This window comes from Triticum urartu, chromosome 2A (genome assembly GCF_056163025.1).
Source record: "Triticum urartu cultivar PI428250 chromosome 2A, HENAU_Tu73, whole genome shotgun sequence".
NCBI classification, from domain to species: Eukaryota; Viridiplantae; Streptophyta; class Magnoliopsida; order Poales; family Poaceae; genus Triticum; species Triticum urartu.
The window spans coordinates 232,431,567-232,454,533 of record NC_141874.1 but is presented as its reverse complement, the minus strand read 5'-3'; the positions used below and the strand labels follow the sequence as shown (position 1 = coordinate 232,454,533).

The 22,967-nt window shown below is 44.5% G+C and overlaps 1 protein-coding gene across 1 annotated transcript; it reads left to right on the top strand.

Annotated features, from left to right (window-relative positions):
• The first annotated feature begins 6,409 nt into the window (after positions 1-6,409).
• Positions 6,410-7,060, top strand: LOC147984671 (uncharacterized). Its single transcript, XM_087541206.1, has one exon. It carries the CDS (start codon positions 6,410-6,412, stop codon positions 7,058-7,060), a length of 651 nt encoding a protein of 216 aa, XP_087397332.1.
• The last annotated feature ends 15,907 nt before the right edge of the window (positions 7,061-22,967 follow it).

The following is a 22,967-nucleotide window of genomic DNA, read 5'->3' as shown; positions in this document are numbered from 1 at the left end:
ATTATTCTGAATCGGCTGTTGTGCATAACTAGATGCATGATTGATAAAACTAGGGCTAGCCGATAAATTATGCTCATTAAATGATCTAGCAACAACATATGTATTATTTGCATCTACATAAGTGAATTGGGTATTCATATTACCTTTGTAGATTGAAAACCTTAGATGACGATCTCTTCGTAGCAAGAATGGGCTAGAGACCATTCAAAGCTTCATCCCCAGCGGAGTGGCCAAAAAGTGTATTCGCACACGAAGACGGCACCGTGTACCGACAACACCGAGGGTGATGCACCGCAGCTCATGTCGAAGGCGACCTGTCCGGAAGCGCGGTACGCAAGCAATCCGGCGGGTGCTTTTCAGGACCCGAAACCCCACGCGCCCGAAGGGACCCCGTCTAGATGCGCGGTGGCTATGGGCTACCCTAGGTTGGTTCGCCCGCCCCTAGAGCCTCGAGGATCGCTGCCCTTCAACACGAAGAATGAACGAAGAACACGATAGAACGAACCAGGGAGAGCTGTAAAATTAGGGTAAAAAGTAGATGGTTTTGCGATTGTGTGTTGTTCAATCGACTGTCACCTCTCATCTATTTATGAGATGGCTGGACTTTCTGTACAAGAAAAATTAACCGAATTCGGATTTAGGTAAGTCTGGAACAGCAGTTCGGTTTTTAGGTACCACAGGCCACAAACGACCTCGGATGAAGATAATGCCAAAAGAAAATTTGACCGTTTCGATGAGACGAACAACTTTCGTGTTGAATGTTTTTCAATTCGAAGCCATATTGAGGACCGAATCTCTCACAAAAAATAGCTGATTCATGGCGCTACTCATCAGACACGTGTGTGGCGGGGCACGCCATATTTTGCCTCCTGACAGGGCTGCATTCCGATGGCTCTAACTTTTGTATATAAACTCAGATTGAGATGATTTTTATATCAAAGTCTTCTGTTTCAATGAGACGCACAACTTTTGTGTTGAAATGTTTTCCATCAGAGACCATATTAATTGAGTTTCATGTTATTCTTTAATCTGGTGTCAACATGAGCATCTCTGAACTTGTCATAACTATTGCATAAGAGCTCCGTTTTAGACCATGCTCATATCCATCTCAATCTCATTAAAGAGATCCATCCATAGTTGACCTCCAATCACAAGTTTGAATTAGTTTTGATACAACTTAAAGCTACTCTTTATGATTGTGCCACTTTTGAGCATCAACAAAATTCACGATTCACGCGTGTCCCTCTCAAAAGGTGTGTACAGTAAGGATGATTGTGGCAAACTAAAAAGCAAAGACTCATATCATACAAGATCATCCAAGCAAAACACATATCATGTAGTGAATGAAAATATAGCCTCAAGTAAATTTTCCGATAGACGAAGACGAAAGAGAGGATGCCATCCGGGGAATCCCCAAGCTTAGATGCTTGGTTGTCCTTGAATATTACCTTGGGTGCCTTGGCCATCCCCAACCTTAGGCTCTTGGCACTCCTTATTCCATATTCCATCAAATCTTTACCCAAAATTTTAAAACTTCACAACACAGAACTCAACAGAAAACTCATGAGATCCCTTAGTATAAGAAAATAAATCACCACTTTTTTGTACTATTGTGAACTCATTCTTTATTTATATTGGTGTAATATCTATTGTATTCCAACTTCTCCATGGTTCATACCCCTCGATACTACCCATAGTTTCATGAAAATAAGCAAACAACACATAGAAAACAGAATATGTCAAAAACAGAACAATCTGTAGAAATCTAAAGAAATTGAATAATTTTGTAACTCCAAAAATTCTGAAAAATTAGGACAACCTGGGAAATTTGTATATCAATATTGTATAAAACATTCATATCAATATCATGCTTCTATGTTTTTTTAAAATTGTTTTACTAGGCGCAAAAATTTCTGTTTTTCAGCAAGATCAAATAAACTATCACCGTAAGCAATCCCAAAGGTCTTACTTGGCTCAAACACTAATTAAAACACCAAAACACAATTACTACATAGGTAATAATGTGTATTTATTGAAAAACATAACCAAAAACCAAAAAACAAAAATAAAATTGGGTTGGCTCCCAACAAGCGCTATTGTTTAACGCCCCTAGCTAGGCATCAAACATAGATCTAGGCATTGTCATCTTTGGTATGCAATCCATAAGTAGCTTTCATAATAGATTCATATGACAACTTAATTTTTCTTTCTTGTACAGTGTTCCATGCCCTTCCTTAATGGAAATTGAAATTTAATGTTTCCTTCTTTCATATCAATAATTGCACCAAATGTTCTAAGGAAAGGTCTACCAAGAATAGTAGGACATGTAGGATTGCAATCTATATCAAGCACAATAAAATCTACAGGCACATAATTCCTATTTGCAACAATAAGAACATCATTGATCCTTCCTATAGGTTTTTTAATAGTGGAATACGCAAGATGCAAATTTAAAGAACAATCACCAAATTCACGAAAACCTAACACATCACATAAAGTTTTTGGAATCGTGGAAACACTAGCACCCAAATCACACAAAGCATGGCACTCATAATCCTTAATTTTAATATTAATTGTAGGTTCCCACTCATCATAAAGCTTTCTAGGGATAGAAACTTCCAACTCAAGTTTTTCTTCAAAAGATTTCATCATAGCATGAACGATATGTTTAGTAAAAGCTTTATTTCGATTGTAAGCATGAGGAGAATTCAACATGGATTGCAACAAGGAAATACAATCTATCAAATAACAATTGTCATAATTAAAATCCTTGAAATCTAAAAGAGTGGGTTCGTCACTACTTAAAGTTTTGACCTCTCCAATTCCACTTTTATCAATTTTTGCATTAGGATCTATAAACTCAGAATCATTGGGACGCCTTTTAGCTAAAGTTGACTCTGACGGCCTAGATTTTGCCTTCTCTCTTTTTCCAGACTTCATTTGCTCTTGCTTTGCATTTTGGTTCTTGAATCAATTCAAATGGACTTAAACACTTGGGCATGTCCTTGATTTTCACCCAAGTGACCTATCCACCTCTCATTCAACATTCTTTCTTTGAAAAATCCTAAAATAACCCAAGGAATATTTTTCATAAAAGAAAAATATTCAATTTCTTCTCTGAAATTCAATTCAAAGACGTGAGCTCCACAGCAACCCTCCTTTTTCTTGCTTCCAAAAATCTGAGAAAATTCTCAAATATTCTTTGGACCCAGGCCGACCTTCCTGAGCAAAAATATTGCATGACTTTTTGGAATATTTTTCCTAGAGAAAATCATATTTGTTCTGGCCCTAAAATGCACTTTCTATAGCAAGTACCATTTTCCTTGATCCAATGAGGCTGATTTTTCATGAGCTTCATTACCCTCGTAAGTAAACCTTAACCCCAGAGAATCATCCCTAATCACCTTCTAAAAGCCCTCCAAACTTGGTGACCAAGTGTCTGACCAGAAACTTGCCAACAAACTCAAGACTCATTTGGTCGGCCTGGCAGTGTGCCATCACCGTTCCTAGACATAACACTACACGAACAACACCCCAGACATAGTTTGGCACCAAGTGGGCGTCGTCCTGACCATACTAGTGAGGTGACCACATGTGGACACGGCTCTGGCAATGCGCCCGACGCGCTCTGCACTGCCCCTGAGTGTTTGTTCAACGCGTGATCGATCCAGAGCTCGCCGACGACTGCCGCATTGCGCCACCTCCTTCGTCTCCTCACCTTTGACGTCTCCCTGGCGCTTGCCGACGCTGGAGATGTCGTAGCGGGCACGGCCACGACGCGGCCAAAGCCACAGTTCGCCCCATGCCTCTGTCTTCTTCCTACACCACCTCCTGTGCTCGTCCGCATGTTGCATAGCTCCTGCGTGAATGTTGAGCCCTTCCACCCCTCGCTAACACCGCTTGTCATCGCTCGCCGGCTTCCAGAGAGCTTCGGCGGAGCCACGTACCCCTCTTCCCTCGGGCTATAAATTCGAGCCCCTCCTGCCGTTTCGAGCACTCAAAACCCAGCACCCAACATTCACAAGCCCGTAGCATAGCCGCAGCCACAGCCCGGCCGGGCAGGCCTCTGGTCCCCGTCCTTAACCGAGCTCACCGACAATCCCTGCTCCGGTGCCCCTCGAGATCGGGAAACTACTCAGGCGACTCCCTGGTAGTCCGCTGGTGCTGTCAGAACACGTTGGAGCCCTTGGAACCATCTCTCTTCATCGTCTTCCTCATCTCCGGCGAAACCCGACCGCAGCCGCCGCTTGCGAGCTTGGTTCTGAGCCGCTCCGGCTGTCTGTCGTCGAGCCACGGGTACAGGAAGGTGCGCCTCGACCCCCTCTCTCTTTCTATCCCTCTGGATCCGGCCAAGGACCCCTCCTCGCTGGCGTAAGCTCCAGCAAAGTGCCGCCTCCGCTTTGTTTCTCTCCCCCTCCCTCCACACCTAACCAGCGGGGCCCACTGTCAGCCTCTCCACTCGCGCCCAAAGCGGTACGAGTGGAGGCGTATTCTGAAAATACTCCATCGACGTCACCCCCCTGGTTTTCTGTTTAATTCAAATTAAATTCAAATCTTTGACCAGGAACTTTGACCAGCCATAACTCTTAAACTATATGTCCAAATGAGTTGATTCTTTTTGCATTGTGTTTGTTTTGAAAAATTCTAGTAGCAAACCAAAATTGGGATTTTTCCTTGCTGTCTAGAATTTTTGGTGATATTCAGAGTGGTTCTTGATATTTTATTTTGCTATTTTTAAATATTTTTATATGGAGAAGCTTGTCTTGAAGACAACTAGGAGGAGTGTGAACCTCCTCTGCACTAAGGCAAGCCACACCAACATTTTTATGGTGTCATTTCAATATCTATGATTTTTTCAACTTGAATATGAGTTATTTTCATGCATTTAATTAATTAAATGAATATGGTTTAATGGTAGTTATTTTATCATGCTTGAATTGCTTTGTTATGATACTCGTTGAATGCATGAGCTAGTTTAACGCAGTAGAAGAAATTTTTATTATGTGATTATGCTTTTATGAATAATGGTAGTTTCTTTTTGTGATAAATTGATTTTAATATATTATGACACAATTAAAATGATGAAGGATAAAAACCAGTAAAGTAGAAGGAGTAAAGTTTAAATGATGAGTAGTACAAGTATGAAGTTTTGATGATGTTGATCTGTTTACTTGATTGGTATGTTTTGCATGTTGAATAGTTGCATGATCATGGCATATGATGACTCGAGGGTGTTGATCCAGTGTATCAGGTGTATCGGGAGCATCTAGTCGGTTCGTTGTACGAGTACTATGTGGAGGTCACTCTACACCACATTTCTCCTTCCTGCGCTTACACCTGTTCCTCTAAGGGAGGTTTCACTTCCACGCCGTCTCAGGCTATCCAGTTTGCTACATTCGAGGCTCTTGTAGACTTGTGCTACAACGAGGTACGCATGCAGGCCCACCCAGGTTTCTATTTCTACCCGTCTCTGCACGAGAACGGGCGTATCCGCTTCCCTTTTATATATCAGGCGTGCGATCGTCCTGCTAGCCACCTTTCTCGCTATATCACCGCTAGTTACCTCTTGATCTATGAGTTAGCCTGAGAGCTAACCCGAGCCCAGATAGCCCTTGCCACCGCTCAGAATAGGAACCCTCCACCTACTGTTGGTTTCACTCCACTTGTTCCTCCAGCCTCTTTTACACCGGTTACTTCGGTGACCACTCAGGGTACTACAAACTCTTTGGCAGTGACCCCTCGCAGTGCCCCTTCTACGTGGGCTTCCCTTGTCGCTACTCCTGCAGCCCCTATGCTTAGGTCTCGTCCCGCACCTGCCCCTAAGGGAGAGTCCTCAAGGCAGCGCCGCCATGTCACTTTTAACCCTGAGGTTTCCACTATCAGCTCACGATCTTAGTTTGGCTCAGGAGAGGAGCCTGCTGCAGCGCCAGCTGAGCACTAGATCCTTAGAGTACCGCAGTCATCATGAGGTTGATGTACGGATGTAGTCATTCGTGTCATGATGCTTAGTTTCATGTATGAGGGTAGTCGAACCCATCATGATGTTTATCTTTCATGTATGAGTCTATGTATACTTATGTTCGAACATTTTTATTTATTTGCCTTGATTTCTTTTCACCATTTTCTTCTGGGTTTGTCGTTGGCTTTCATTCCCATTTTCAGATATTCCTCATCTTGGTTGCTTTATATTGGGAAAATAAATAATAGGATAATGCAGGGAGGTAGCAACAACCACGCTTGTGAGGATGTCCATGTTCGTCGCTCAGCAAGACAGGCAGGACATTCCCCCGAGCCATACCAGCCACCACCGCCTGCACCGCCACATCCTCCCTCCACTGAGCAAATCATGTGTATGTTTGAAGAAAGAAGGAACAACGATCTGATCGATCTGTTGAAAAGTGTGCAAGCTATGGTTGGGCAAAATGGAAATCGGAATGGTCATCACTCCAAGCTGTCAGATTTTCACAGGACCAAGCCTCCCAGTTTCAGTCAAGTTATCGATCCTTTGGAAGCTAATGATTGGTTAAGGAATATTGAGAAAAAGCTTGAGATTGCTCGCACTAAAGAAGATGACAAGATTCCGTTTGCTAGGCATTATCTTAAAGGAGTTGCCGCTATATGGTGGGATAATGCTAAGGCTATGTGGCCCGCAAACGAAGAAAACGCTTGGACTAAATTCAAGGATCATTTCCGCAAGTACCATATTCCAGCCGGGATTATGAAGGTCAAGCAGCGCGAATTCCTCGCTCTCACACAAGGAAGCCTGTCAGTAAGTGAGTACCTGCACAAGTTCAACCATTTGGCCCATTATTCTCTTTATGATGTGGCCACAGAAGAAAGGAAAATCGACAGATTTCTTGGAGGACTGAACCAACACCTCAGATGCACTCTCAGTATGTTTGATTTCCCGGACTTCCAAATTCTTGTCAACAAAGCCCTCATCACTGAAAGGGAACACAAGCTCTTGCACGACAACAAGCCCTCTAATAATGACCAGAAGCGCAAATTCGAGACTAAGAAGGATGGACAGCCAGTGCAGAGGGCTCGTACTTGGCAGTAGACTCAGGTTGAGTACAAACCCAATTGGCAGCAGAATGTTAACAAGACCACTACCCAAGTCAAGAATGTCGTGACCAGCCCGGTGCACAAAGAATGTCAGCGCAACAATTCCGGCTTTAATTGTGGGTAGACCGGTGTTTATGCCAGACAGTGCCGCAAGAACGGCAAACCAACCACTCCATTCAGGCCACAAGTCAATCACCTAGAACCCTATTCAGCCCCGAGGACCATCCAAGGGAAAATTCACCACCTCTCCGCCGACGAAGCCCAAGAGGACTCTGAAGTTGTCATTGGTATGTTTCCTGTTAATAGCATACCTGCAATAATTTTATTTGACTCCGGGGCTTCCCACTCTTTTATTTCGCAGAGTCTTGCTACCCAAAACAAATTTCCTTGCTCGATTTTGCGAAAAAGTATGATGGTACAATCCCCGGGATCCATGCTCAGAAGCAATCTAGTCTGCCGTAATTTAGAAATTGATATCAAAGGAGTCAGATTTCCAACATCCTTAATAGTCATCGAGTCTGCCAAATTAGACATCATTTTGCGAATGAATTGGTTAACCCAATATCAAGTATGCATCAACTATGCGACCAGAGAAGTCACATTGACAAGTCAGGAAGGTTGAACCACAAGATTCTATGCCAGGAGGAGCATACCCAAGAAAGAAATGGTTCTCACGGCTGTGGCTTATAAATTGGAATTAATTACTATGGTTAGTGAGTTTCCAGATGTATTTCCCGAGTAATTACCAGGCATGCCGCCAGACAGGGAGCTTGAGTTTGCAATTGATCTGGTGCCTGGAACCGCACCATTATACAAGAAGTATTATCGGATGCCTTCGTCAGAATTAGTGGAATTAAAGAAACAACTTGATGAGATGCTTCAAAAAGGATGCATCCCTTCGAGCTCTACACCATGGGGATCACCCACGATATTTGTGGACAAGGAGGACAGTAGTCTTCAGATGTGTGTGGATTACCGTCAGCTGAATGATGTCACCATCAAGAACAAATACACACTTCCAAGGATTGATGATTTGTTTGATCAACTCAGTGGGGCAAAAGTATGCTCCAAGATTGATTTAAGGATCGGATATCACCAGCTCAAAATCAAGAAGGAAGATATTCCCAAGACCGCATTCACTACTCGATACAATCTTTATGAATATACCATCATGTCTTTCAGTCTCACCAATGCCCCAGCCTTTTTCATGCATATGATGGATAAGGTATTTATGGATTTCTTGGATAAGTTTGTGGTGGTCCTATCGATGACATCCTCATTTACTCAAAGCGTGAAGAAGAGCACAAGGTACACCTCAAAGTAGTTTTACAAAGGCTCCGTGACCATCAGCTATATGCGAAGTTCAGCAAAATGTGAGTTTTGGCTCAAGCAAGTTGGATTTTTAGGGCATGTTCTTTCAGCAGAAGGCACAGCCGTGGATCCAAGTAAGGTGAAAGATATGCTTGATTGGACTGCACCCACGACAGTATCAGAGATCCGGAGTTTCCTTGGATTAGCTGGATACTACCGCCGCTTTATCGAGGGATTCTCTAAGATTGCCAAGCCAATGACAGATCTCCTCAAGAAGGATAAGAAGTTTGCATGGACTAAGGACTGTGAAAAGAGCTTCAACGAGCTAAAAACCAGACTGACAATAGCACGAGTATTGACTCTTCCAGACATCTACCGTAGCTTTTATGTATACTGCGACGCATCCAGGAAAGGCCTTGGATGTGTACTCATGCAAGATGGCAAGGTTGTGGCCTATGTGTCTCGATAGTTATGGCCTCACAAAGGGAATTACCAACGCATGATCTGGAGTTGGCCACTATTGTGCATGCTTTGAAAATTTGGAGAAACTACTGCCTCATTGGAAAACGGTGTGAAATTTTCACCGACCATAAGAGTCTCAAATATATACTCACTCAACCAGTCTTAAACCTCCGACAGCGAAGATGGCTTGAGTTGGTCAAGGATTATGACCTCAGGATAAATTATCATCTGGGTAAAGCCAACGTGGTTGCCGATGCCCTTAGCCACAAAGCCTGCCAATCTGAATGCGATAATGGATTCCTTGCCCCCTGAACTTCAAGATGAGATTGCTCAGCTCAATTTGGTGATTGTTGATGCCAGTCTTGCCAATATATTGGAAGTTGCTCCTACCCTTGAGGATGAGATTCGCATGGCCCAGACAGATGACGTATCGCTACAAGCCCATGTCAAGCGTATGCAAGAAGGAAAGACTCAGGATTTCTCTGAGGATCAACAAGGTACGCTAAGGTTTGGAGGACGGATTTCCGTACCTGAGCAAGCAGACCTGAGAAATAAGATCTTGGCAAAAGCACATGAATCTTCGTATACAATTCACCCAGGAGGTACCAAAATGTACGAAGACCTTCGTCAGATATTTTGGTGGGATGGAATGAAGAAAGATATTGCATATTTTGTCGCTTGCTGTGATATATGCAATAAGGTGAAGGCGGAACACCAAAAGCCCATCGAACTCCTCCAACCACGACCCGTCTCGCAATGGAAATGGGATGATGTTTGCATGGATTTCATCATAGGCCTACCAAGGACTCACCGAGGCAATGATGCAGTATGGGTCGTGGTGGACACCCTGACAAAGGTAGCTGACTTCATTCCCATCCGGAACACATATCGAGCCGATCAACATGCACAGTTATATGTGTACAGAATCGTCAGTTCGCATGGAGTGCCAAAAACAATTACTTCAGACCAAGGCTCTCTTTTTACCTCTGCATTTTGGTCCCGTCTCCATCAAGCCTTGGGGACATCCCAAAAATACAACACAACCTATCATCCTCAGATAGACGGGCAGACTGAGCAAGTAAATCAGATACTCAAAGATATCCTCCGAGCATGTGCTTTGGCCCAAGGACCCAAGTGGGAAGATTGTCTGTCGTATGCCGATTTCTCTAGAACAACAGTTTTTAGACCAGCTTGAAGATGTCACCTTATGAGGCTTTGTATGGCCGTAAGTGTCGCACTCCGCTAAACTGGTCTCAAACCGGAGATAGCCGCATTTTCGGAATTGATTTGATGATGGAGGCCAAAAAGCAAGTCAAGGAGATCCGAGATAGACTCCAGTTGGCCAAGTCACGATAGAAGAGTTATTATGATGCAAAGCACCGTCAGATCAGTTTTGAACCCGGAGAACACGTGTATCTCTGAGTCACACCCATGAAAGGAGTCAAGAGATTTTAGACCCAAGGAAAACTGGCACCCAGATATATTGGTCCATTCCCAGTCATGTCCAGAGTTGGAACAGTTGCTTATCAGTTGGATTTGCCACCAGAATTGTCCGAAGTGCACAATGTGTTCCATGTCTCACAGTTAAGGAGGTGTATCTCGCCACCGGAGAAAAGGACTGATATGGCAAAGATAGAACTTGCTAAGGATTTAACCTATGAGGAGAGACCGATCAGAATATTGGATGAGACAGAGAGGGTTGCAAGGTTTAGTGGGAGCATCACACCGTGGAAGAAGCAACCTGGGAAAGAGAGGAATTTTTAAGGACAGCATACCCAGAATTGTTTTCCCGAGCAACTGAATCTCGAGGATGAGATTCATCCTAAGTGGGGGAGGTTTGTGACAGCCTAGATTTTTCCTTCTCTCTTTTTCCAGACTTCATTTGTTCTTGCTTTGAATTTTGGTTTTTGAATCAATTCAAATGGACTTAAACACTTGGGCATGTCCTTGATTTTCACCCAAGTGACCTATCCATCTCTCATTCAACATTATTTCTTTGAAAATCCCAAAATAACCCAGGAATATTTTTCATAAAAGAAAAATATTCAATTTCTTCTCTAAAATTCAATTCAGAGACTTGTGCTCCACAGCAACCCTCCTTTTTCTTGCTTCCAGAAAACTGAGAAAATTCTCAAATATTCTTTGGACCCTGGCCCACCTTCCTGAGCAAAAATATTGCATGACTTTTGGAATATTTTTCCTATAGAAAATCATTTATTTTCTGGCCCTAAAATACACTTTCTATAGCAAGTACCATTTTCCTTGATCCAATGAGGCTGATTTTTCTTGAGCTTCATTACCCTCCTAAGTAAACCTTAACCTGAGAGAATCAGCCCTAATCACCTTCTACAAGCCCACCAAACTTGGCGACCAAGTTTCTGACCAGAAACTGGCCAACAGGCTCAAGTCTCATCTGGTCGGCCTGGCAGTGTGCCATCACCCTTCCTAGACCTAACACTGCACGAACAACACCCCAGACATAGCTTGGCACCAAGTGGGCGTCGTCTTGACCATGCTAGCGAGGTGACCGCGTGTGGACACGGCTCAGGCAACGTGCCCGACGTGCTCTGCACTATGCCCGAGTGTTTGTTCAATGTGTGATCGATCCAGAGCTCGCCGATGACTGCCGCACCATGCCACCTTCCTTCATTCCTCACCTTTGACCTCTCCCTGGTGCTCGCCGATGCCGGAGACGCCACAGCGGGCAGGGGCACGACGCGGCCAAAGCCACAGTGCACCCCGTGCCTCTGTCTTCTTCCTCCACCAACTCTAGTGCTCGTGTGCACGCTGCACAGCTCCCGCGTGAACGTTGAGCCCCTCCACCCCTCGCTGACACCGCTCGTTGTCACTCGCCGGCTTCCAGATAGCTCTGGCGGAGCCATGTACCCCTCTTCCCTCCGGCTATAAATTCAAGCCCCTCCTGGCGTTCCAAGCACTCAAAACCCACCACCCAACCTCCACAATCCTGTAGCATTGCCGCAGCCTGGCCGGGCAGGCCTCTGGCCTCCGCCCCCGACCGAGTTCACCGGCGATCCCTGCAGCCCCTCCTCCTTGCTCTGGTGGCCCTCGAGCTCGAGCAACTACTCAGGCGACTCCCTGGTGGTCCGCTGGTGCTGTCCGAACACGTTGGAGCCCCTGGAACCATCCCTCTATGTCGTCTTCCTCATCTCCGGCAAGATCCGACCACAACCGCCGCTTGCGAGCTTGGTTCCAAGCTGCTCTGGCCGTCTCTCCTCGAGCCACGAGTACAGGCAGGTGCGCCTCGACCCCCTCTCTCTTTCTATCCCTCTGGATCTGGCCAAGGACCCCTCCTCGCCGGCTTAAGCTCTGGCGAAGCGCCGCCTCCGCTCTGTTTCTCTCCCCCTCCCTCCACACCTGACCAATGGGGGCCACTGTCAGCCTCTCCACTCGCGCACGAAGTGGCACGAGTGGAGGTGTATTCTAAAAATACGCCATCGACGTCATCCCTTGGTTTTCTATTTAATTCAAATTAAATTCAAATCTTTGACCAGCAACTTTGACCAGCCATAACTCTTAAACTATAAGTACAAATGAGTTGACTCTTTTTGCATTGTGTTTGTTTTGAGAAGTTCTAGCAGTACAGCAAAATAGGGATTTTTCCTTGCTTTCTAGAATTTCTAGTGATTTTCAAAGTGGTTCTTGATATTTTATTTTGCTGTTTTTAAATATTTTCAGAGGGAGAAGCTTGTCTTGAAGACAACTAGGAGGAGTGTGAACCTGCTGCGCACTAAGGCAAGCCACACCAACATTTGTATGGTGTCATTTCAATATATATGATTTTTCCAACTTGAATATGAGTTATTTTCATGCATTTAATTAATTAAATGAATATGGTTTAGTGCAAGTTATTTTATCATGCTTGAATTTCTTTGTTATGATACTGGTTGAATGCATGAGCTAGTTTAAGGCAGTAGAAGAATTTTTTATTGTGTGATTATGCTTTTATGAATAATGGTAGTTTCTTTTTGTGATAAATTGATTTTAATATATGATGACACAATTAAAATGATGTGTGATAAAAACAAGTAAAGTTTAAATGATGAGTAGTACAAGTATGAAATTTTGATGATGTTGATCTGCTTACTTGAGTGGTTTGTTTTGCATGTCAAATAGTTGCATGATCATGGCATATGATGACTTGAGTTATTTTATTTTCTAGGTAAACCTGATGTTAATCCAACTTGAACATAACGTCGATCGAGTCATGGTGCTACTGAATCGAGTTTTACCCAATGCGACCACATTTTCCTTCATGGGAAGGTCTTGATTCGGTCCATTGTCATGCCTTTGGTCGGTACCTCCAATGAGGGAAGGCTATGGGCATGCGGTACACTGGCTAGGTAAGTAGACATAACCATGTGTGCCCATTTGTTGTTATGGTACCTTGTCCCAGTTTGGGACTGTTTTTGCCACGATAGTGGTCGTTGATTCCTTTGCTAGGCACGGGGCAACCCATGACTTAGCCCAGTGGGGAGTTAGTCGGAGTGGCTGGGAGAGTATCATGGCAATGGGAGGGTTTCGTCGGAATGTCATTGGTCCACCTGAATGGGATGATGAGGCCATGGATTCCGTGATGTGGGTAAAGTGCACTACCTTTGCAGAGTGTATTTAATATATCGATAGTCGCGTCCTTGGTTACGGACATAGCTCGTGAGTAAGTCACACCATGGATCAACATTAACAAGTAATCTTGCACACTAAAAGTTTATTGTTGGCACTGGCATGTGATGATATGTGGGATCATGAGACGACTGTGGTTGGAACCAAAGTGTTGGTTTCATTTGTGATCTAGGTATGATCACCGTTCGGTTACGAGGTAACCCATCTGGTAAGAGAGTCCGAGTGACTCGGTGCACAAGTGATTTCACCGCATCAGCAGTATGATTTGTATTGCATTCACCTGATTAATTGTCATGATATTGTTTGCCATTATGCTTATGTTTGTTGTGAGCTTGCAAGTACATTCAATGTACTGACCTGGCGTGTCATGCCAGATTTCAGGCAAGTCGTATCGGATCGGAGAGCTTCCCGCGTCTAGATCGTGTCCACATCGGTGTCCCTGTGCTATGGAGCTCCACTTCGTCGTTGTTCCACTGTCACGTAATTATCATGATCGAGGCCCTCTCATGTTCATTAAATAATGTACATACTATTTAGCCACACTGTGTGTGCTGCTTGGCCACGCTACTTGATGTAATATCAGACCTATGTTTCCGCTAGCATCAATAAAGCGGTTGTTTTCCATACCAACTTGTTGTGTGTTGCCAGAAGACTTGATCTCTGGGCTGGCAGTGCAAGGTAAACTGGTTGCTTTGAGCCGGGGTGCCACATTGACTCATCTCCAATCCCATATTTATCAAGATTTATATTAGAAAACAAATATTCAATAGGAGTCACATCAATCACTTTAAGATCTTCATCATTATTTTCACAAAAACTGGAAGAACACGCTTTTACAAACCAATCTCGCTTAGCGTGCATCCTAGTAGTTCTTTCTTTGCACTCATCCATAGAAATTTTAATATCTTTCAGAGATTAATTAATATCATGCTTAGGTGGTACACATCTATTTTTCAAAGAATCAATCTCAAGAGAAATTCTATCAATGTTCCCAGCCAAATCATCAATCTTTAGCAATTTTTCTTCAACCATAGCATTGAAAGGTTTTGTGAATTAATAAAATATTTAATATTGTTCTCAAGATCAGAGGGCATCTTATTATAATTTCATAAAAAATGTTGGATGAATTACCATAATTATTAGAGGAATTACTAGGAAACAGCCTATGGTTGAAATTACCTCTATACACATTATTACCCAAATTGTTCCTACCAAAAAAATTCACATCCATAGAGTCATTATTGTTCTCAATCAAAGTAGATATAGGAATGTCATTACGATCAATAGAAGCACTCTTACTAGCAAACAATTTCATAAGTTCATCCATCTTTCCACTCAAAGTATTAATTTCTTCAATCGCATGCACTTTATTACTACTGGAAGATCTTTTGGTATGCCATTGAGAGTAATTAGCCATAATATTATCTAGGAGTTTATTAGCTTCTCCTAATGTGATTTCCATAAAATTACCTTCCGTGTCTGGATCTAAAAGATTCTAGATGCAAAATTCAATCCGGCATAAATTTTCTGTATGATCATCCATAAACTTAAACCATGAGTAGGGCAATTTCTTATCATCAATTTCATTCTCTCCCAAGATTGTGCAACATGTTCATGATCAAGTTGCTTAAAATTCATTATATCATTCCTAAGGGAGATGATCTTAGCGGGAGTAAAATACTTGGAAATAAAAGCATCTTTACACTTGTTCCGTGAATCAATACTATTTTCAGGCAAAGATGAAAACCAAGTTTTAGCACGATCTTGTAGTGAGAACGGAAATAGCATCAATTTAACAATATCATTACCCACATCTTTCGTCTTTTGCACATCACACAACTCAATGTAAGTACTTAGATGGAATGCGGCATCTTTGCTAGGAAGGCTGGAGAATTGATCTTTCATAACAAGATTCAGCAAAGCCACATTAATTTCGTAAGATTCCGCACTAGTGGCGGGAGCAATCGGAGTACTAATAAAATCATTATTATTAGTATTGGAAAAGTCACACAACTTGGTATTTTCTTGAGACATTGTGACAAAGCAAGCAATCTAGAAAGACGAATGGAAGAAGGGCGAATAAAAAGGCAAATCATTTTGCGTTTTTATGAAATCTTTTTAGAAGTGAGGGAGAGGAAAATGAGGGGAAAATGGCAAATATTGTAATGCAAGAGATGAGAGTTTATGATGGACACTTGGTAGGCTTGATGTAGATCTCCCCGGCAATGACGCCAGAAATTCTTCCTCCTACTTCTTGAGCTTGCGTTGGTTTTTCCCTTAAAGAGGAAAGTGTGATGCAGCAAAGTAGAGATACGTATTTCCCTCAGTTTTGAGAACCAAGGTATCAATCCATTAGGAGATACACACAAGTCTCCAATCTATGCACCTGCACAAACAATCAAACACTTGCACCCAATGCGATAAAGGGGTTGTCAATCCCTTCACGGTCACTTGCAAGGATGGGATCTGATATAAAGGGGTTGTCAACACCGGCTTGCACAGGATTCCATATCATTGTTGTGGTAACTAATATAAGAGCTGCCTCAGACTAATGTTTACGTGTACTAGTACATGTTCTTTTAAGTTTGGCCAACCCTATATAAAACTAAACTAAGCTCCCATACACGCACTCATCAATATACCACAGCCGTCGTTGCGCATGCCGGCGCCCGCCTGCTCTGGCCTACCATTTCTTGCCCATCACCGCCGTGTCGCCACCATCCCTATGCCATGAAGCCAAAGGCTCGCCCGCTCACGTCATTGTTGGAAATATGACCTAGAGGCAATAATAAAATGGTTATTATTATATTTCTTTGTTCATGATAATTGTCTGTTGTTCATGCTATAATTGTGTTATCCGGAAATCGTAATACATGTGTGAATACATAGACCACAACACGTCCCTAGTGAGCCTCTAGTTGACTAGCTCGTTGATCAAAAGATAGTCATGGTTTCCTGACTATGGACATTGGATGTCATTGATAACGGGATCACATCATTAGGAGAATGATGTGATGGACAAGACCCAATCCTAAGCATAGCTCAAAGATTGTGTAGTTCGTTTGCTATAGCTTTTCCGCATGTCAAGTATCATTTCCTTAGACCACGAGATTGTGCAACTCCCGGATACTGTAGGAGTGCTTTGGGTGTGCCAAACATCACAACGTAACTGGGTGACTATAAAGGTACACTACGGGTATCTCCGAAAGTGTCTGTTGGGTTGGCACGAATCGAGACTGAGATTTGTCACTCCGTATGACGGAGAGGTATCTCTGGGCCCGCTCGGTAATGCATCATCATAATGAGCTCAAAGTGACCAAGTGGTTGATCACGGGATCATGCATTACGGTACGAGTAAAGTGACTTGCCGGCAACGAGATTGAATGAGGTATTGGGATACCGACGATCAAGTCTCGGGCAAGTAACGTACCGATTGACAAAGGGAATTGTATACGGGATTGATTGAATCCTCGACATCGTGGTTCATCCGATGAGATCATCGAGGAGCATGTGGGAGCCAACATGGGTATCCAGATCCCGCTGTTGCTTATTGACCGGAGAGTCGTCTTGGTCATGTCTGCGTATCTCTCGAACCCGTAGGGTCTACACACTTAAGGTTCGGTGACGTTAGGGTTGTTGAGATATTAGTATACGGTAACGCGAAAGTTGTTCGGAGTCCCGGATGAGATCCCAGACGTCACGAGGAGTTCTGTAATGGTCTGGAGGTGAAGATTTATATATAGGAAGTCAAGTTTCGGCCATCGGGAAAGTTTCGGGGGTAATCGGTATTGTACCGGGACCATCGGAAGGGTCCCGGGCGACCACCGCGTGGGGCCACCTATCCCGGAGGGCCCCATTGTAACACCCCGGATGTAAATTTCCCAATTTGTACTCCAACTCTTGCCATTTCCGGCGTTAAGTTATATTTATTTTCTCGGGTTCGGGTTTTTGTCTCTGTGTGTTGTTGTCATTGTCATACATTCGTGTTCATCTCATGCATTCGAGCATTTTCCCCGTTGTCCGTTTTGCATTCCGGCACTTCGTTCTCCTCCGGTGGTCTTTTCTAGCTTCTTTCGTATGTGGGGATTAAACATTTCCGGTTTGGAACGAGACTTGCCAAGCGGCCTTGGTTTACTACCGGTAGACCGCCTGTCAAGTTTCGTACCATTTGGACTTCGTTTGGTACTCCAACGGTTAACCGAGGGACCGAAAAGGCCTCGTGTGTGTTGCAGCCCAACACCCCTCCAATTTGGCCCAAAACCCACCAAACTCTGCTCCATGTCCTAGAGCATTCGATCACGATCGCGTGGCCGAAAACCGCACCTCATTTGGACTCTCCTAGCTCCCTCTATGCCTATAAATAGACCCCTCCGTTTTCGGATCTCCTCCTCCCCCGAAACCTAAAAATCCCAGATCTGCCGCTCCGGACGTGTCTGGGGGAGCCGGACAACGTCCGCCCGTCGCCGCCGCCAATCCTGAGGTGCCACCTGTCCCGCGCCGGCCTCCCACCGCCGCGGCCCGTCCCGGCCCAGGGCGGGCCCTATCCTCCCGCCTGCCCGCGCCCGCGCGCTGCCCGCCGCCTCCAGCCGCCGCCGCGCGCCGCCCGCCGCATCCAGCCGCCCGCCGCCTCCAGCCGCCTCCGCCCAGAGCTCGCCGCTCCACCACGGGACTCCGCCGACCGGAGCCGGGCCCGGCGCCGCCAGCCGCCGCCCCCACCGACCTCGGCCGCGCCCCGCCGCCCGTTCCTCTCCGGCGAGCCCTCCTCCGGCCCGCGGCCACCTCACCATCTCCGGCCGCCGCCAACTCCTCCGCCGGCGAACAGTGCACCGATCCCGCCTCGGCTTCCATGCAAACCCTAGATCTCGAGGTTGAATTTTCGTCCAAGTCCCCGAAATGCAGATCCATATGCCTCTGTTCGCGGCCCCGTAACTTTGCATCCGTAACTCCAATTCATGCATATAGCATATAAAAATGTTCATCTCAGAGAGTACATCATTTAGTTCCATTGCATCATTTTCATTTGAGCTCATCTTGATGCCCGAAATGCTGTTAGAAGAGGGCTACTTGAGTGAATTGTCAGATATGTTACTCCGTTTAGCACTTTTGTCATTTTTGCCATGATTATTGTGTGCATGATATGCCCATGAGTTCTACATGTGTTTTGTTAAGGGTTTTGTCATCTTTCCAGAGGTGCAACTCATGTATTTTTAGGATGTGTGTGGTGACTTGTGCAAGCTTGCAAAGTGAGGCACCCGGTAAATCTGTTTTCAGGGTCTTAGTAGTTTCACTAAGTCCTGGGATTGTTTAGTTCATGATGCATATGTTCTTGTTGTTTCCTAGTGATCCGTGCCTCTTTTGAGGATGATCAGTAAGAGAGTTTTGTTAATATTGTAGTGCTCTATCCATCCATGTCTTTGTTTGCAATTATGAGGCACCCTAACTTGAGTCAATCGAGCTCTACTTTTCCTTCGTTGCGAATCTGGGCAGATCCTCAACTTGTTTGCGATTTTGCCGATGTTATTGTAGTTGATCCGTGCATGCTATGCCATTGTTATTGCCATGTCTAGCTTGTATTTTGTGCCTTCTTAAGGGATGTATGCTTGTCTTGCCATGACTTGCACCGTGGTGAGTGCATCGAGCTCGTAAACATGCCTTCGTGAGTTATGTTTCAGCATGTCCCAGTTTTCACTAAGTCTGAAAACTGATTATGTTTTTGCTATGTTCGTGTGCTTGTTAGTATATTTTGTGGTCCCTTTTGGCTCAAGGTCACTAAGGGACTTTTGTTAAGCTTGTTGAGTAGCTCCATGCCATCTCTTTCTTTGTCATGTTCAGGTCCTGTAGCATGTTGTTTTGTTGCTCCGAAGAGGGCTATATGATCTGAAATTCCAGACAAGTGTTAATTTCACCAAGTCTGAGATCTGTTTTACCATTTGCGTTTTTGCCATGCTTGTTTGAACCTCCTTATGGATGAATTGGCCGTAGCTCAGTGCTAGAATTTTGTTAAGCATCTTGAATGCTTCCCTGCCATGTATTTTGTTGTCATGTTTGGGTGCTGTAGCATGTTCATCTCATTGCATTTAGATGCCTACTTGCTGTAAATCGCAGACCGGTGTCATTTTTGAATCGCTTGCCATTTCCAAACCGTAACTCCGATTCCGGCGTTCTTTATATCGTTTTCAAGAGATTTCATCTCATCTTTCCAGTGGCACACTTGGAATTCCAAGTTGAGGCCAGGTTCATGCATTTCCTGTCATATCTTGCATTTGGCATCCCGCATCGCATCCCGCATAGCATATCATCATTTCATCATATTGCTTGTTCTTGCACGTGGTTGATTGTATCCTTGTTGCTTGTTTGTCTTGTTTGGGTAGAGCTGGGAGACGAGTTCGCTAACGAGGAGCCCGTTGAGTTTGCTTTCGAGGATCCAGTCAACTCTAACAACTGTGCAGGCAAGATGATCATACCCTCGAAATCACTACTATCTTTGCTATGCTAGTTTGCTCGCTCTTTTGCTATGCCATTGCTACGATGCCTACCACTTTCTTGCAAGCCTCCCAAATTGCCATGTCAAACCTCTAACCCCCCGATGTCCTAGCAAACTGTTGATTGGCTATGTTACCGCTTTGCTCAGCCCCTCTTATAGCGTTGCTAGTTGCAGGTGAAGATCGGAGGCCGTTCCTTGTTGAAACATTTATTTACTTGTTGGGATATCATTATATTGCCTTGTTATCTTAATGCATCTATATACTTGGTAAAGGGTGGAAGGCTCGGCCTCTCGCCTACTGTTTTGTTCCACTCTTGCCGCCCTAGTTTCCGTCATATCGGTGTTATGTTTCCGGATTTTTGCGTTCCTTACGCGGTTGGGTTATAATGGGAACCCCTTGATAGTTCGCCTTGATTAAAGCTTTTCCAGCAATGCCCAACCTTGGTTTTACCATTTTCCACCTAGCCTTTTCTTTCCCTTGGGTTCTGCAGACTCAAGGGTCATCTTTATTTTAACCCCCCCCGGGCCAGTGCTCTTCTGAGTGTTGGTCCACCTGTCAGCTTCCGGTGGCCACCAGGGGCAACTCTGGGCTGGCCTACCCGTACCTAGGACAATCTGAGTGTGCCCTGAGAAAGAGATATGTGCAGCTCCTATCGGGATTTGTCGGCACATTCGGGCGGTGTTGCTGGACTTGTTTTAACCTGTCGAAGTGTCTTGTATTACCAAGATACCGAGTCTGATCGGAACGTCTTGGGAGGAGGTCTATTCCTTCGTTGACCGTGAGAGCTTGTCATGGGCTAAGTTGGGACTCCCCTGCAGGGATTGAACTTTCGAAAGCCATGCCCGCGGTTATGGGCAGATGGGAATTTGTTAATGTCCGGTTGTAGATAATTTGAACCTTAACTTAATTAAAATGAATCAACCGAGTGTGTTAACGTGATGGCCTCTTCTCGGCGGAGTCCGGGAAGTGGACACGGTGTTGGAGTAATGTTTGCGTAGGTTGCTCTCTAGTTTCTTGCTTGCGCTTTGCCTCCTCTTCTCGCTCTCTTTTGCGAATAAGTTAGCCACCATATTTGCTAGTCGCTTGCTGCAGCTCCACTCATATTTTACCTTACCATTCCTATAAGCTTAAATAGTCTTGATCGCGAGGGTGCGAGATTGCTGAGTCCCTGTGGCTCACAGATTACTATTACACCAGATGCAGGGCCCGATGATTCCGCTCCAGGAGACGCGTATGAGCTCAAGTGGGAGTTCGAGGAAGACTCTCAACATTACTATGTTTCCTTTCCCGATGATCAGTAGTGGTGCCCAGTTGGGGGTGATTGGGACCGTGTCGCATGTTGGGTTCTCTTTTATTTTGGCGCCGTAGTCGAGCCATGAGTGTTTGGATGATGTAATGTTATTTATGTACTTGATTGACGTGGTGAGTGTAAGCCAACTATGTTATCTCCCCTTTCATTATCATATTACATGGGATGTTGTGAAGATTGCCTAACTTGCGACATATGCCTTCAATGCAATTATGTCTCTAAGTCGTGCCTCGACACATGGGAGCTATAGTCGCATTGAGGGTGTTACAAGTTGGTAATCAGAGCCTTCCCCGACCTTAGGAGACCCATTGCTTGATCGTTTTTAGCGGCCGAGTTGTGTCTAGAAAAATGTTTTGAGTCTTTAGGAATTATACATCAGAGAGATTAGGAATTCTTTTTACTTCCCAGTCTCCTCATCGCTCTGGTAAGGCATCCTAACATAGAATTTTCACTCTTCTCTTCTCAAATTTCACTAATTTTTTTTTAGGATCACACGGGTATCTTGAAATCATTCCGATGGTTTTATGATGAGAACATTGACTTGGTGCCTCCTGTCAGGGGTTTAGTGGAAGTGTCCCCGGGAGTTGAGCTCTGAGGTGTTGTCATCATAATTTTATCGTTGCAGTTCTGGAATGCCTGAGTTTAGTACGCCGACATCAAAAATCTCTTTTATGCAGTTCGTTGGTGAGATAACCTCGACGCCACCCAGTACTGGGGCGGGAGTTCGGGAGTATCGCCATAACTTGTATAATGGATGCTTTTCGAAGGTTAAGGTAGATGGTTTCTGAAGGTTTCTTGGTTATGTGTTGAAGGATGGATACAGCTGGATGTAGGAATTGCTAGTTTGCGTGAGATATTATGCTTCCCCTGTATCCCCAACACCTGATTGCATAACCGGAAAGGTTCGGGAGTTTCATAGGTGGGAATTCTAGTAGCTCTAGTTCTTCTTCTACGGATATTGGTTTGAGATTGGGATTTCTTACCGATTATTCGTTCTTGATCCGTACCTTGTTGATTTATTTCTCTACCTTAATTCTACGTGGCTTGTCAATTTATGGATATGTGGCCATTTCAAGAGGAATGCATTCGTTCATTTTGTTCGGATGTGAAGACTATATGTTGCAATTTTCATTCCGTTGGATTCAGCTTCAATATGTATCTGTCAATGTGCTAATGGTGGTCAACCTCTTCAGGATGGCTCCTGCAACGCGCACAACTCTGAATCCTGATCCGCCACCACCTCCACCTCCTCCGGAGGCATGGCAAGCTGTGATGGCCGCAACCAATGCAAACACACAGTTGATCATGCAAATTCTTCAAGAGCGTAATCAAGGCAGTCAAGGGAATCAAGGCAGCAATCAGAGTCACTTTGCTACACTCAACCAGTTCCTTGCTAACGGGCCAAAGACTTTCAGCAATTGTGTTGAGGCAACCGATGCTGACGATTGGCTTGTGGATCTGTGCAAGCATTTCGAGTGCAGTAACTTCAGGCCTGAGGACTTTTTTAAGTTCGCTTCCTTCCAACTCAAAGATCAAGCTGCAGAATGGTTCCAGCAGTACAAGGACTCCAGAGGTGGACGTGTTATCACTTGGGATGATTTCCGTCGAGATTTCTAAGCTCATCATATTCCCCAGAGCATGGTTGAAAGCAAGCGTGAGGAATTCCTCAATCTGAAGCAAGGCTCTTTGTCTGT

Bases quoted from the DNA above. Each gene is read 5' to 3' on its own strand.
- LOC147984671 (XM_087541206.1), top strand. From the start codon at position 6,410: ATGGTTGGGCAAAATGGAAATCGGAATGGTCATCACTCCAAGCTGTCA.